At 48.6% G+C, this 17,500-nt stretch overlaps 1 protein-coding gene across 1 annotated transcript in view; it reads right to left on the reverse strand.

The window, feature by feature from the left end:
* dvl1a (dishevelled segment polarity protein 1a) overlaps positions 1 to 17,500 on the reverse strand; it is a 95,865-nt gene that overhangs the window by 34,988 nt on the left and 43,377 nt on the right. The window contains exon 4 of the mRNA XM_063208400.1: positions 5,694 to 5,809. Within this exon, the coding sequence (XP_063064470.1) occupies positions 5,694 to 5,809 (116 nt within the window). The remainder of the gene's footprint in view (positions 1 to 5,693; positions 5,810 to 17,500) is intronic.

Here is a 17,500-nt window from a genome sequence, read left to right on the forward strand (position 1 = left end):
AGGCTACCTATCTTGCACTGCCGCTCTGAGGAGCCTCTGTGCAGGACATCCAAACATTTCACCCTCCCTAATCTCGGCTATAAAGGGAGTGGAGACGCAGCGCTTCACCTTGGCACAGGTCTGAATTAATTAATTAATTTAAATAAAGTAAAAGTAACCCTCGCAGCGCTCTCGTGGGCCTCTGCAACGGGAAACCAGACTTATAACGCGCTCTCATTCTGCTATAAGGAGGGTCGTGCTACTGTTATGGGGTTGGCACAGGGGAGAACTCCCTGCGTTTTGTGTACAGTCACGAGACGAGGCGCGCACTGTTCGCGCGCTTATCTCCGTGTCTGGCTCTTGCGCCCACTGGACGGGCTTCATACACAGCTTGGCCAGGCAGATAACGACGCGCGGGAGCGCGCAATGGTTTTGCTTCGACTACTGGCTAGCAATACTATTTACAATTGTTAACACGACCGAAAGCTGGTGCCCGAGCCTCAATTTACGGCATACCGGGCAAAGTTATACTTGTTTTCCCTCTGAGGGTAAATAAAGTGACTGAAATCTCGGGAATGTAGAATGCTCACTCCACATCGTTTTGTCGGGTGCATTCGCCCGGTTCTGTGTTGTATTATATTTCTTGATACTGACGTCTGCCTGGCGCACTATGTCTGTTCTTGTCCGACGCAGGATATTCCTGCGTTTTGCATTGACACTGGGGCCTTACATTCTGTACTGGTTCAATGGCAATGCGTGCGTAATTGGGTTCGCCCCGTCTCCGTGTGCGCTCTCCAGATGTCTGGTGGCTGCGCAACGGGGGCTACTTTATGCCAGCTGCCTATTTTGCTGTCATTCACGCACATGGGTTTTCACGCCAGCCTCTGTCTTGCCTTGTGGCCTTGCATCGGGGACTGCTCTGTTCTGTGTCCACTCCACATGCGCATTTTCGTCGAGTGTACTTGCCAATTAATGACTGGGTCGTCATTATGGATCTGGCGTCTGCCCATTTCACATATATACCCAACCATGTCAGACACAGGTCTTTCTGCGTTTGCATCCTAGGAGTTCTAGTCATGCTTTGGAGTGGAGCTCGGCGCGCTCGCTCGCTCTCTCTCTCGTGCGTGTTCACGTGCTTGGTATTGCCTGTTATAGCGGTGTTACAGCCCAGACCGTCCACCTCTCTTTATGCCATCATTGACCCATTGGGAGAGGTCGGGATTTATTATTATTATTAATGATAATAATAATAATAATTACAAGAATGGTAATACCAATAATAATAATAATAATGATAACAATGATTATTATTATGATGGCCGAGCTAATCATAATATTACTTATTATTATGAGTCATTCAGAGGTTTCTTCTCCTGGCCCAGCCGGTTGTATTCCTCAGTCTGACTCGCCCCTATTTCTAAGGGCCCGCATCCCCTACTGTACCTGGAGCGCATGAACAGTTTACTGATGTCACTCAGCCTGTTCTCCCTGGGTTGGCCGGGGACAACACAGTTGTCCCTGTTGTTCTTGGGCATACTTGGTGTGGCAGTGGTGCCCTTGCCAATGTGCTTATTGTGACTGGGGCTTTTTCGGGTCTGACGCACTTCTCAGTATTTCTACCCAAGCAGGGACAGGCACAGGGGTTTGGTAAACCCCTGAGTGCTTGTCAGTGTGGTGGGGGGGGCGGTTAACCATGGCACCTTATGCATCCACCACGGATCGGTCACAGCATGGTGGTCAATGGCTTTTGGCCCGCCAGCCAAGCCAAACTACATGTCAAGGTGTTTGGGCTCCTCACAGTGCTGCTAGGCTTTCGCCCCTTCCTGTGTAGGTTGGATCAGACGACACTTTGGCGATTACATGCATCAGGGGTTCCCAACCTTTCCCAACTTGGGGCCCACTCGAAAGTGTCACAAAGGTTCGGGGCCCACCTCGGACCCGAATACAAATAAAACTCACATAAATCAGCAGCAACACACACCATAATGTGATTGTGTTTTTTGGAATATTATTTCAAGGCCCACTTGGTACACCTTCAGGGCCCCCCAATGGGCCCCGGCCCATAGGTTAAACATCACTGGCATGCATCACCGTGCACGATGGAGTACATTCCCTGCCCCTGTTCTATGTGGTATTGCTTTCAGGGGCTACCTTCATGCAGCAGCATGGCTTCTGCGTACAAAGGTGGGGGAGAGCATTCTGATCTCAGTTGGCAGGGCCAACATCGACCCGTTTGTGATATGGCTAACTGTGCATTGCCCTTTGTGAGCTTTCCCAGGGGGGAAATCGTCCCTGGGGAGTGGCTGCCTTGGCATAGCCCTGGACCTTGGGACACTTTATGGTTTCCCCAACTGTCCTTCTCCCTTTGCTCCTGGCCAGGGTGCATGAGGATTATGTGTATTCTGGTGGCTCCAGCTGGAGCTGCCCAGTCATGCTTTCTCGATTTCTGCTGTTTGGCAGTGGGCCCGCCATAGGTGATCCCACTGTGCTAGGACTTACTGAGGCTGGTCGACGGGGAGATAGCATGGCCACGGCCGGCACTAGTGGCCTGGCCTCGGAGAGGCTGTAACTATCGGATGTCGGCCTGTCTGGTGAGGTGGCAGGGGCTCTCCAGAATTCCAGGGCTCTGTCTGCCCTCCTGCTTTCTGCGCTGGCGTGACATGTTTGTTGGTGTGATGCGCTACCTGGGGCCCGACTCCTTTTAGTGTCCTGTTGCCGGCACTCTTGGCTTTCCCCGGCATCTGTTGGACCAAGCGATGGCAGCCTTGACAATTACACTGTATGTGGCGGCAGTCTCAACATGTCATTCTGGGTTCGGGTGTGCAACTCTGTGTTCGCATCCCCTGGTGACACGTGTCATGATGGGCATATGGCGTGCCCCACCCGGGCCTTTGTCGGCATGGGGCCTGCTGAAAATTCTACGGGCACGAGTGGACCCCCGGTTTGGGCTTCTCTCGTCAGCATGTGTCAAGCTGCTTTCCCTCAAACATAATTATTGGGCCCTACCATGTCCTACATGGTTGAGCACTCTTATGTTTTACCGACCTGGGTCAGTTTGTTACTCCTCCCCTGTCTCTCTCTCTGCCACTCATTCCCTGTTGCCTCTGTACCGCCCTCTTTGATGATGGCGGCACTGCGGGCCTAACTCAGCCATTGAAAAGAAAGTAAATAAATAAATAAAAGAATAAAAATTGGCATGTGAGACAGTATTGTTGGTGATGTTGTCCTTGGCCTAGCGCCTCAGTGACATACTGTACATGCGCTGTTGGTACATCCGGCCTGCCCGCGCTTCTCTGCGGAGGATGGTGGGGTGGTGTTACGCCAGAATGCGGCTTTCCCACCCCGCAGTGGACACAGCCTTATGCCTAATGTCAGCTCCTTGTTTAGCTGGTCTCTTCACTCCCCCCCATTGGGTTGTTCTTGGGGGTTTATTTACATGAGCTTTGCCCTGTGCGTGCCCTCCGCTTGTGTTTGGATGGCACACGGGGTTGAGGTGCTGCACTCTGCTATGTGTTTGTCATGAGGCAGCCTCGGGAGGTAAGGCCCACTTCAGGCGTAAGTTGGCATATTTGGTTGGCCCCAGCTTCAGAGCTCCAGCCAGGCCTAGGGCTCACTCGGCCTGGGCTCCAGTCCTCTCTGACCCGCCGTGTAAGGCCCACTTCAGGCGTAAGTTGGCATATTTGGTTGGCCCCAGCTTCAGCTTCAGAGCTCCAGCCAGGCCTAGGGCTCGCTCGACCTGGGCTCCAGTCCTCTCCGACTCGCCGTGGAGTCAAGCCCTGCTCATTGACTTCTCCAAAAAAGAGACCCCGCTCCTCTGCTCTCACCGTTATGCCCCAGGCATCCTCTCAGCTTGTCGGCTTTCTGCTTTGTTGTTGTCTTCTGTGTTGTTTTTTTTCTTTCTTTTTCGTATCTGTCTGACTATACAGGTAGCATGTGAGTGAGTCAATCATGAGATTTTATGTTTGAATCTAAGGTTACAGTGCACACACACACACACACACACACACACACACACACACACACACACACACACACACACACACACACACACACACACACACACACACACACACACACACACACACACACACACACACACACACACAGGTGTTTGGTGAGTAACTGAGTACACTTCTCCAGTGTCTTCTCGTTCCCATGGTCTGTAGTCTTCTCAGATGAATAGTGCACACTCACAGCATTCTTGGCTACCGGTAGCTATACATGCCATTGGTCCGACAAGCCATTAATCTGACCACACACGTGCTATGCTCAAACCAAAACAATTCCTAACCCTAACTGTCATTAAAGGCATGGCCTGTCAGTATACAATTATTTTAGTGACATAATTTTGTAAATATTCACTTTACTTCACTTCACTTTCAGTTAACTGAAATTTTAAAACTATGCCCAAACCAAAACAATTCCTAACCCTAACCGTCCGTAAAGGCATGTAGCATGTAGCTTGTAGCCCAGTAGCCTGAGCGTTATGCTCCTCTATGGCTTATTGTCTGACTTATGGGCTGTCGGACTAATGGACTGTCTGACCAATGGGCTGTCTGACCAATGGGCAGACCCCGCTAAAGGACAGCCTGCTAACTTAGTCACCAGTGTGTATGAGGTTTCGGGAGAGAGGTCTGCAAGCATTATATTAGCTATTAGACATTTGGACCCTGAGCATACACGTAGCTAATGTCTCCTCTGAGAGATCACAGATGACTCTGGCCAGACCGACAATACATGCATCTGTCTTGTCAATGTGCGGTTTGTCTTTGAATGGAATTGCTCTGCAAAGTGCTTTTAGTCTCATTATGACATGGCAAGAAAGCTACTGTAATAATGCATCCCATTTAGCCTTTGATATCATGGGCTTATAATGTGGCCTGATGTTAAGGGCTCTGAACACGCACGCACGCACGCACGCACGCACGCACGCACGCACACAGTGTTTACTGTCTGTCCATTAGTCTAGCCACAGGACACACACTGGCCACTTCCCCTGGCCATTGTGGTGGGCTGCGGACACACAACTCCAGCCACTGTCTGCATTAGCAGCAATCTACAAGCCATACACACACACACACACACACACACACACACACACACACACACACACACACACACACACACACACACACACACACACACACACACACACACACACACACACACACACACACACACACACACACACACACACAATCTCTGTGGTTTATGGGCACACGGACACACAGCCTTGGCCACTTGACCACTGCACCACTTCTGTTCTCAGGAGATACATACCCACTAATGCCCTTTGAGTGATGAATGCACACAACCATGGCTCCTCTCCACATTAGTGGGTAGGTGGAGATTAGAACACCCATCAACATACACTCACAGTCCTGCACACACACACACACTGCCAGAAACACACCCACGCAGAAACCCACGCAGACTCAGACACACAGACACACAGACACACAGACACACACACACACACACACACACATACACACAGACACACACACACACACACACACACACACATACACACACACTGTATAAAACACATAGCTTTTGCCACTAAACCTGCTCAAGTGGCTAGCTCCAGGACACACTCGCACACACGCACAGACAACAAACACACAGACAGACACACAGACACAGACACAGACACAGACACACAGACACACACACAGGCACACACACAGACACACACACACTCCGTTACTCACTCTCTGCGTTGTGTGCTCTCCGCCTCCGGTCTCGCTCCCTCTCTCTCCGCTGGCTCAGGAGAGACTCTGTGCCCGTGTCCGCATCCAGCGCATCCCGACTGCTCACCGCGTTGGCACTGTAAAACACAAACATACATATTACTCACACGAAGACGCACACACTCATTACACAGAAATAGACACACACAGATGTATGCATGCACACACATGCACACAATTAATTCCTCATTTGAGCAAACTCATCAAGTTGACAATTTCAAATATCGGTACAATGAATATTATTATGGTTAGGCCTACATATACGTGTAAGTGAATGTTATATGCCTCACAGCATACTTCCCAATATAACTTGCCAGTGTGTTCATATCAACCTGAAATCAATACAGAAACCAAAGTAGCTCACATGCTAGGCCAGGGGAATGTCCATGATAACACCAAAGATTCTTTTAATTCTTCAGAATGGAGCGTCTCTGATAATACATCAGAAATCCCATGCTGCTTCAATGACCAATTCACTTTTAATTATGAAATAATACGAATTACCGAAAAGTGTGTATTACTGTGCAGTATATTACTATAACACAAACACAGACATGAAAAAGGCCATGGATTCCCACAGTCACATGTTACTTTTAATAATCTTGTGAAATAGTTCATGTACGATCTTCAGTGTGTGTGTGTGTGTGTGTGTGTGTGTGTGTGTGTGTGTGTGTGTGTGTGTGTGTGCGTACGTGCGTGCGTGCGTGCGTGCGTGCGTGCGTGCGTGCGTGCGTGCGTGCGTGCGTGTGTGTGGAGTGTGAACAAGTGGAGAATTGCTCCAGGGCCTGTTATTCTATCGGTGGAATGCGTTCGCCTTGAGCAAGACAGAAATTTGAAGCTGGTGAGAATGTATCTTGTCCAAGGCAGACACACACACACACACACAGACACTCGCACACATATACGCACGCACGCACACGCACACACACAAACACACACACAAACATACAAAGAGTTCATTCCAGGCCTGACAGTGTCCTAATAAATCAAGTTCTTAATTTCAGAGTGTTACCTAAACTATGTACATTTCCCCCTGCAGCGGAACATGTTTCATCTCCATGAGCAATATGGCACTTATGAAAGGGATGAAGAGATGGATGCTCTGCGTGAAACCAGACACAGGCACAGATACGCCATCACTCCCAGGTAAGGAGGTAACGATGTGTATCGTAAGGTAGGGCTGCACATGTTATGTACACCCCTACCCTATGCTATACATCCTACGCTATACATTGTTCAATCGAAATGTATAGATGTATCGCAATATATTCTGACGTTTGAATCAAATGGCATCGTATCGTGGGGCATTCTTAAGTATCGAAAATAATCAAATCTCTGGCCCCTGCCCAATGCCCTAGCTCCATGACATAATAGAAGTGGAAAAGTAATGGGAAAAAGTCGTATTGTATTGTTTTGCATTGTATTGTATTGTATTGTATTGTATCATATCGTGGGGCATTCTTTAGTAACGAAAATAATCTAATCGCATAGAAAAACAAGATATAAGGACAATGTATATTGCAAGAGGTATTACAAGAAGTTGTAACTGTAACTACTACATTATAAAACAAATAGCAATTAATAATGTGTTCATTTTTCACTGATATATGACATACAGTAAAATACAATAAGCAGATGTGCACAAACTAATTGACCAGGCAACGAACCCGAGGGGAATACGACGTGATGGATCCATGTGTTATGTGTCAATGTGTTGCAGCTGGTCTGAAATGAATTCCTCTCCATTCATCCATCATACCTCTCCACACTACGATAGCCACTCAAATGTAAAACACCTGACAGTCCAATAATATTTTACGTTCGCTCTGAATGCAATGTGTCCTCCCCCTCAGCAGGTGGCAGTAATAGTTAAAGACAGGTTTATAGTCTCCCAACAATCAATAAAAGATGAAGACAATGAAAAGAAAGAAAAAAGAAAGAGAGAGCGAGACACACAGACAGAGAGAGAGAGAGCGAGAGAGAGAGAGAGAGAAAGAGAGAGAGAGAGAGAGAGAGAGAGAGAGAGAGAGGGGAACATAGAAAGACAGTAGTGGGGAGAGAGAGAGAGAGAGAGAGAGAGAGAGAGAGAGAGAGAGAGAGAGAGAGAGAGAGAGAGAGAGAGAGAGAGAGAGAGAGATAGAGAGAGAGAGATTGATCGATTGAGGGAGACAGAGAGAGAAAGAGAGCAAGAGAGAGAGAGGAAAAAGAGAGGTAAAATGAGGGACAGGTGGAGGGAGACATGTGAGATCTGAGGCTGGCTGGGTGCGTGTGTTTGGGTGCAGACAAATCCCACTCTAATGAGGCTGACACGGCGGATGCCATTGAAGCCTGACAACAACACTTACATGCGCTCTTACAGCAGACATCCCAAGTCTCAATATCAAGATTCAAGATTGACTTCATCCAGTGTGTGACACAGCCCCACTCACTCGCTCATCTTTGCCCTCATTGCGGTGCTTCCCCTCACTGACAACCAAGCCCCGTCACAAACATTACACAACGACCAGCCCTTCCTGCCCTGCCGTAGCTCCCCAGCGCCTCTTGCTGCCACCTTGCTGCACTTACGTACATGTGTCCTTCCAGCAGGCACCCCAAAATTCAATATCAAGATTCAAGACTGTTTGCTGGTCCCGCAGAAAATTTGCCATGGACAATCACAAAGCTGCCACACACACAGCACATAACACATCACAAAAACACAGTAGATAGCCAAAGTGAATGGTGCATACTTGAAGTGGATAATAAGTGTATCTCTCCATACATACAAACATCTACATGCACATAGCATTACTACACAGAACTCTTAGTCGGTGGCTTGAGTTCGATAAATGAACAGACGTGGGGATAAAAGAAAATGTGTACATTTGTACATTGTACATTTGTACCTTTTTTGTGTTTTTGATTGGGACTCTGTATCGTCTGCACGAGGGCCGCAGCTCATACTCTGCCCACACATTTAATGCTCAACATGCCTTTCGACCCACAGCACACACAAACATAGACACACACACACGCTTAGACACACCGACACAGGCAGACACAGGCAGACACAGGCAGACACAGACACAAACACAGACGGAGTGACAAGAAGACAGGTAGACACAGACAGACTGTCTCATACATGCAGAGATGCTAACACACATTTGACGTCTTTATTTGGATTGACAGATATACATTTATCATGGCACAATCCAAATTTGGCTTAAAAGAAGTCTTACACAGCACCAAAATCTTATTTTCATAATGTTCTAATGTTCACACACGCATGCACGCACGCACGCACGCACGCACGCACGCACGCACGCACGCACGCACGCACGCACGCACACACACACACACACACACACACAAACACAGTCAGAGGGACGGACAGAGGGACATACAGACAGACAGACAGACAGACATACAAACACAGGCACAGGCACAGGCACAGGCGCAAACAGTCAGACACACACATGCACGCGTACGCACTCACGCTCACAGACACACTCACCCACATGAACATGCACAGTAAATATGCACAGACACCAACGCAAACGAAAACGCAAACGCAAACACAAACACAGCGAGAGAGTCAGACACAGGCAAGCAGACACTCACAGAGCTAGCGGCAGGACACGCACACACACCACACACACACACACACACATGAACTCTATATGCCTGTCCCTCGAGACCAAAGCTCAGCGGTTCTCCCTTGTGGATGAAGCCTGTCATTTCACCAGCTAATGAGCCGCCCTTCTATAGCTCTCTTTCCTCCCTTTCACTCTCACTCTCTCTGTCTCTTTTCTCCCTTTTACTCTCTCTCCTCTCACTCTCTCTGTCTCTCTTTTCTCACTTTTACTCTCTCTATCTCACTCACTTTGTCTCTTTTTTCTCCTTTTTATCTCTTCACAGTCTTTCACCCCTCCCTTCTCTCTCTCCACCCTTCTTTTTTCTATCTACAAAGCTCTCCTCCCTTCTGTTTTTCTTTCCTTCCTTTCTCTCTCTCTGTCTTTCTCTCTCTCTCTCTCTGCCTTTATCTGTTTCCCTCTCTCCATTTCACACTTCTCTCCCTCCTTCTCTCTTCATCCTCCCTCCTGTTTCTCGTTCCTCCCATTCTCTTCATCCCCGCTCTCCATCCACATCCCTCATTCTTTTTCTATCTCTGTCTGTCAGTTTCCCTCGTTCCCTGTCCCCTCCCTTCTCTCTCGCCTTCTTTCTTCTCTCTCTCATCATTTTCCCTCTCTTTCTTCCCTTTCTCTTTCTATCACTCTCTATTTTCCTCTACCTAACCGTTTCCCTCTCTCCACCTCTGTCTCTCCATCCCTCCCTCCCTCTGTCTCCTCAGCCCCTTCTCTCTTCATCCTCTCCAACCTTCTATTTTCTCCCGTTCTCCCTCCATCACTCTCTCGTTTCCTTTCCCTTTCCCTTCCTCTCCCCCCTCCCTGATACCTCTCTCTTCATCTCCCTCCAACCCCTTCTCTTCAATCCCTCTTTCTCTCCCTCCCTCCCTCCCTCCCCTCATCCCCCGCTCCCTTCATTCTCTCTAATGGAAGCCCACTGCCTCCCCCTCTCCCCCTCTCTCCTGTGCCTTCTGTGCATGGCAGATCAATGGGCATACATATTACAGGCGGTGCCGGCTGCACTTTTTACCCGTTAGCGGCAAGCGGTGAGCAGCGGTGAGCAGCAGTGGCAATGGCAATGCAGGGATGCCGACAGGGGCAGGGACAAAGGGATCAGTTGTCCCGGGCCCAAGGAGAGAGTGGGCCCAGAGTTAGGCTCTTATTGCATTGTATGCATTTTGAGGGGGGGCCCTATCAGATGATTTTGTCCCGGGCCTGGTCAAAGCTGTCAGCTGCCCTGAACGGATGGCTGCCGGCATCAGCAGTCAGTGTTGCAAGATGTGTATAATCAGATCCTGTCCAAAAGGTGCTGAAAAACTGCCAAGAGGCGCTCAATTCCACCTAATTTTAACAAATTGCATTGATTTCTATGGGCATAAAACTGCAGAAAAAATCGCCAAATGGCCGATTTTCCCCAGTTTTACCCGCAGACGGCCATCCCAAGCAGCCCAATTGGGTGGGTAACCGCCCAAACTGACAACACTCTCAGCGGTAGGCATCAGCAGCAGCAGCATGGCAGGTTAAAATGCCGCCGCTGTAACTGCCTCTGCCTCCGCCGCCACGCCGGGATCTGAAGACACACAGCCGCCGCCGCCGCCACCGCTGTCTCTTCCCTTCTCCTTTGATGCTGCAGCCCGCTAAAATGAGGCCGGGCGTCACGTGGGGGTCTTTGAGGAGGCTTTGTCTTGTCTCGGTCCTTTGTTGGTGTGAGAGAGAAATTGAGGAGATGGATGGCGATGGGATGGGGGATGTAAGAAAGTCTATATAGGTGCATCTGTAGGTGACTCAGGGCTCTAAATGAACTAAATTAGCACCAGCCAAAAGGGCTAGTACTAGATGTTACTCTTACTAGTCAAATGCACACTCACCAATGGGTCAAAGTGGTTTTAAGTTTTATTTTTTACCACTGAATATTCAACAGCATTTGGCCGGTTGACTGGTGTTAATCTAGACTAGACCTGGTAGGTGTAGGTGTGTTTTGGAGTTTGGGTGTGATATAGAGGAGCTGCAGGATATGCCCATGCACAGTGTGTGTGTGTGTGTGTGTGTGTGTGTGTGTGTGTGTGTGTGTGTGTGTGTGTGTGTGTGTGTGTGTGTGTGTGTGTGTGTGTGTGTGTGTGTGTGTGTGTGCTGTGTGTGTGCTCTGTGTGCGGGTGCAACTCTTTTATGTTTCCATTGCTTTTCCCCTACCACCAAACCCCAATGGTGTGTGCATATGTCCATGAGTGTGTGTGTGTGTGTGTGTGTGTGTGTGTGTGTGTGTGTGTGTGTGTGTGTGTGTGTGTGTGTGTGTGTGTGTGTGTGTGTGTGTGTGTGTGTGTGTGTGTGTGTGTGTGATGTGTGTGCGTCTAGTTGTGCGTGCATATGAATTGATGTGCGTGCATATGTGTGTGCCCTTGTGTGCGTGTGTGTGTATGTGTGTGTGTGTGTGTGTGTGTGTGTGTGTGTGTGTGTGTGTGTGTGTGTGTGCGCTTTTGCGCATGCATGTGTGTATGTGTGCGTGTGTGTATCCATCCATATCTGTGTGTGTGTGTGTGTGTGTGTTCCTATGGATTGGCCAGGCTCTATCACACACTCATGCAGGGAGTCAGCGGGCAGCCGGATCTCAAAGGAGATTAACCCCACTGTGCCCAGAGAGAGAGAGAGAGAGAGAGAGAGAGAGAGAGAGAGAGAGAGAGAGAGAGAGAGAGAGAGAGAGAGAGAGAGAGAGAGAAGGGACGCGTTTAATGTCTGCCTGGCTGCTAAACCCGGATTAGTCTCACAGGGACCACCGCACACCTATAGCCCCCCCATCACTCACTCCCTCACTCCCCTTTCCCTCTCTTTTATTCCACCTCTCTCTTCTGTCTTTTTTCTTTATTTATTCGCTCACTCACTCATTCATTCACTCACTCACTTTCTCTCTCTCTCTTTCTCTCTCTCTCACACATACAGGCACACACACACACACACACACATGCACGCGTGCCCACATATATACGCAGACACACACATGCACGCGAGTGTATGCACGCACACGTGCACACGCACACGCCTACACACGCACGCACAAACACAAAACACACACACACACCGACACAAAGGAATAAAATCCAACCAAGCACCTATTCCTCACCCCCATGTCTTTATCTTTCTCCCTGTCTGTCTATCTATCTCTCTGTGAGTCTCAATCCATCCCTTTATGTATTCACCACACACACACACACACACACACACACACACACACACACACACACACACACACACACACACACACACACACACACACACACACACACACACACACACACACACACACACACACACACACACACACGTACGCGCTGCACGGAATAAGGACAAGGCAAACAAAGGGCTCGGTTGCCAGTGTGGCGTTTGGTCGCATATGGATGCTGGTGGCTGGTGCTCCGTTGTCTTCCTTGTCATGGAAATGGGGCTGATTATCTACGGTGGGAGAGAGGGACCACACCACGCCACGCCACACCACCACAAACACACCGCAAGGAATTTATTCACCATATTTAATCTCCAAGACAAAAGAAATATATATTGTCCTGCAGCCTGCTGAAGGGATGAGCCCAGGGAGATCTGACCAAGACGGAGAGATAGAGAGGGGGAGTGTGTGTGTGTGTGTGTGTGTGTGTGTGTGTGTGTGTGTGTGTGTGTGTGTGTGTGTGTGTGTGTGTGTGTGTGTGTGTGTGTGTGTGTGTGTGTGAGAGAGAGAGAGAGAGAGAGAGGACAGAGAGAGAGAGAGAGAGAGAGAGAGAGAGAGAGAGAGAGAGAGAGAGAGAGATAGAGAGAGAGATAACAGACAACAGACAACAGACAAAAGGATGGAGGGAGGGAGGGAGGCCCTTGTGCATTTGTGACACACACGCTTACATCTTTTGGCCACAAGGTGGCAGCAAGAAGCGCCGGGGAGCTACGGCAGGGCAGGAAGGGCTGGTCGTTGTGTAATGTTTGTGACGGGGCTTGGTTGTCAGTGAGGGGAAGCGCCGCATGAGGGCAAAGATGAGCGAGTAAGTGGGGCTGTGTCACACACTGGATGAAGAGATTCTGGCTGGAGGATGGCTTGGGGGGTGGGAGAGTAAGCGGTGGGGGGGTGGGGGATGCTCTGACAGATTGCTTGCACTCAATATAGACCCTGCAGTCACGCTGATGCAACGGCACTGACCCCGAGACGGCCGGCTGCTAAATTTAAACTGCCGGAGCACGTTAGTTACCCGCGCTAGCAGGGGGGGAGTTTAAAATTTAAAAGGCAACCGAAGCCATCGGGATAGGATAGAAGATGAACGGGGGAAAAAATAAGAATAACCTGAACAGACTTTTCAAAAATTTATCATTAAGGTGTTTTGGGGGTGTTTAAGTCTTTACTCAGACAGGACAGTTGACAGGAAGTGAGCAAGAGTGTGACAGGAAGTGAGCAGAAGAGAGAGATGCCGGAAGGATGACAATCAGGAAATGACCTTCGGCCGGAATCGAACCCGGGTCCCCCCTACTTGTACAGACTTATTTAGATGATGAATTTATTTGCTCGAAAGCCATGTCATGGTAGCAGCCCAGAATCGAACCCGGATCCCCGGGAAGTTTTAGATGATGACGTTATTTATTTGCTCGGAAACCATGTCATGGTAGCCTTCCCCACTGACTTCTTGGGCTGGGTTCAAAAGACCGATCTGCGATCCAATATCGATTCACGTTCGAAAAGTGCAATATCGTATCACAACTTTGTGGATCGATCTTTTGCAGATGATTATAGGCGCTATTCCTCAACCACATCCTGCAGCTCTCATCCACATGCACGTAGGCTACATGCCCACTATTTCATGTTTGTGTGGGCATCAAAGGCTGAGATATTTAGGTTTTTATAACTGGTCTTAGGATTCTAGGCATAAATGGGTTAAAGTGACAACCCAGCAATACAGAAGATCGATATCGAACCGAATTGAATCAGAACGTTGAATCGAATCGGATCGTGACCTTCTGGATCGGAATCGAATCGATCCAGGAAATTTGGATCGATTCCCAGCCCTACTGACTTCCACAGTCATGTCTATTATTATTTATTTCTCTTCTGGAGCTAATGGAGCGAGGAGGAGGAGGCTTGAGGCTGAAGCCCTGCCTGCACAATGGAGATGCTTTCATCCGGCACTGTCTCCCCTCCTGGCAGATGTTTACGTTATCGCACGCTATTTCTGGACTTAGCCTGGGAGCAAATGCACACACACGCATATAATATACTGTATATGCTGCTCTCTCTCCTTCTCTCTCTCTCTCTCTCTTTCTCTATTCACTCTCTAATCGTCTCTCTCTCACACACACACAAACACACACAATATACAAACACTGCTCTCTCTCTGTCTCTCTGTATTTACACACACAGAGAGACACACATACACACTACATACTACACTACAGCTGAAGGGACTGGCCCAGTATATAGTAAGACTGAGTACACGCCTGGTTGAGCAGTAAGCATTGGGCAGCATGAAAGCTGGCACTCGCTCTGGGACTGGTCTGGCACTGGCGGCCCGGGCAGCAGGGGATGCCAACGGGATGGGAAGGAGACGAAAAATGTGCCGCTTTAAAAACCCGCAACAGTGCCAGGCAGGCAGACGCCCTCTCCTCTCTCCTGTGGGCAAACGCTGATTTGCATCATACTGAACACACAAGCAATCTGCACTCTCACACACACAGAAATACACACACACACAGACAAACAGATGCACCTTCATTCATACACCTTCATCAATACACAAATACACAGACACAGACACAGACACACACACACGGACGCGCGCACACACACACACACACAGACACACACACACGCACGCACATACAGACAAAGAAATACATACAAAGGCAGACACACAGATACACCTTCATTCACCCTCATAAATAAATAAACAAACACGCACACACACACACAGACACCAACCCACCCACCCAGACAGACAGACAGACAGAGAGGTGTGCATATGGCCTTGTGGCCATTAGTCAAGACCCATTAGCCGTGGCCTCCAGCCATTATAAACAGGCATCTGCCATGCTATACCAGCCAACCAGCCACACCACACCACACCGCACCGCACCGCACCGCACCACACCGCACCGCACCGCACCACACCGCACCGCACCGCACCGCACCGCACCGCACCGCACCGCACCACACCACACCACACCGCACCACACCACACCACACCACACCGCACCACACCACACCACACACCACACCACACCGCACCGCACCACACCGGTGCTGAATGCATCACCCTAACTCAAACAAATACAAATCAGACGACTCTCCTTTATATATTACACCTCAGGTGCTGCTTGCCTGCTTGGCTGCTTGACTGCTTGCTTGCCTACTTGTTTGTTCGCTGCATTATGCGCTATGCAGAAGGTGCCCTGCCCTCAGCTCTTGTTGTGTTGTGTTGCCTGCTCATTATTTGGGGATCAGTGGGGGGCCCGTGGGGGCCCGTGGGCCAAGTGGACTCCTGTGGGACTTGTGGGGGCGTTCATGTGTGTGATTGCCGTGCTGCTTCTAAACCAGGCAACCTCGCATCCCTCTGAACCAAGCCCCTCGCATCCTTCTGCTGCTGGGGTTCTGACTGTTTTGCTTCATAGCCACTGCCCTCCTGCCTGCCTGCCTGCCTGCCTGCCTGCCTGCCTGCCTGCCTGTCTGCCTGCCTGCCTGCCTGCCTGCCTGCCTGCCTGCCTGCATCCTTTTATATTATGTTTCAACAGACCCAGTGTGTAGACAAGACCCACGGTATCCTTATTGTGGCACAACAGACACAGTCCAACACCAATGGTATCGTTATAATGTGTTGCAACAGACACAGTACACCACCAACAGTATCCTTACATGTATTGTGGTGCAACAGACACAGTGTGTAGACAAACTACATCCTTATATTGTACTGCAACAGACACAGTATGTAGAGAAGACCAATGGTATCCACTGTGCCAGAGGTACTGTATACTTTATATTGTGTTGCAAACCACAGTGTGAGTGTGTAGACAACGCCAACGGTAGGCTATCCTTATATTGTGTTCAAACAGAGACAGTGTGTAGACGGCAGCAATGCCGGTATCCTTATAGTGTGTTGCACCCCACAGTGTCTGACTGGACTGCCTGGAGTTAGACAACACTACACTACACAGCTCACATCCTTCCAGCACCTGCATCCTCCCCTACTGGGTGTGCAGTGTTGAGAATCGTGACTTGCAGCCATTGTACTGTATTGGGTATGGTGTTTTTGGAATTGCAACTAGAATCCCTGTTCGTTATGCAGTCTTTCATAGAACAATGGAGCATATATTCATTGTGATTATTCCGACAATATACTTTTTTAATGAAAAATTCAGATCTGAGTTACACACACTATATCTAGGTACCTATTTGCCATATCTGTTTATGAGCAGATATTTTTCTGTTCTATTTTTTTTTTTTTACACAAATTCAATGCTATCAAGGAGGTGCAGTATACTGGAAAATCTCAATTACTTGTGCAAAGACTGTTAAAAAGACCCCCTTCTGAGATAAAACGGTTTACTTAAAGAAGAAGCCAAAACCGATAAGACACACAGAGGAAAGCAAACACTGCTCACATCCTTTCAGCACCTGCATCCTCCAACTGTGTGTCGTGCAGTGCAGTGTTTGAGAATCGTGACTTGCAGCTATTGTGTTGGGTACAACATTCTGGAATTGTAACTAGTTCATTCATTGTGCAGTAAGCATGCTTTGGTAACACTTGACTTGACACCAGCGTCATACGTATGACATAACAGTCTCATAACATAGTCATAATGCAGACATGCATGTTTTATGAACATTATGGGAAATGTCATTAACATTTTATGACTGTCATTAAGTGAAATTTGGTTATGGTAAAGACAGGCCTAACAATATCAACTTTTCATGACCATAAAACATTTGTGACATTGACATAATGTTTATGACTCATTCATGACTATATCATGACACAGTTTTGACACTATTATGACTCTTATATGTCATGCGTATGACACCGGCGTCAAGTTAAATTTTTTCTAGTGATCATGTATTACAATCACAACAAAAATGTGTAGAGTGTTTCAGCTCTCTGTCAGAGCACCAAGTGACAATGTTTCAACTACCAACTAGAATATGTTGTA

This window comes from Engraulis encrasicolus, chromosome 10 (assembly GCF_034702125.1).
Source record: "Engraulis encrasicolus isolate BLACKSEA-1 chromosome 10, IST_EnEncr_1.0, whole genome shotgun sequence".
Taxonomy (NCBI): Eukaryota; Metazoa; Chordata; class Actinopteri; order Clupeiformes; family Engraulidae; genus Engraulis; species Engraulis encrasicolus.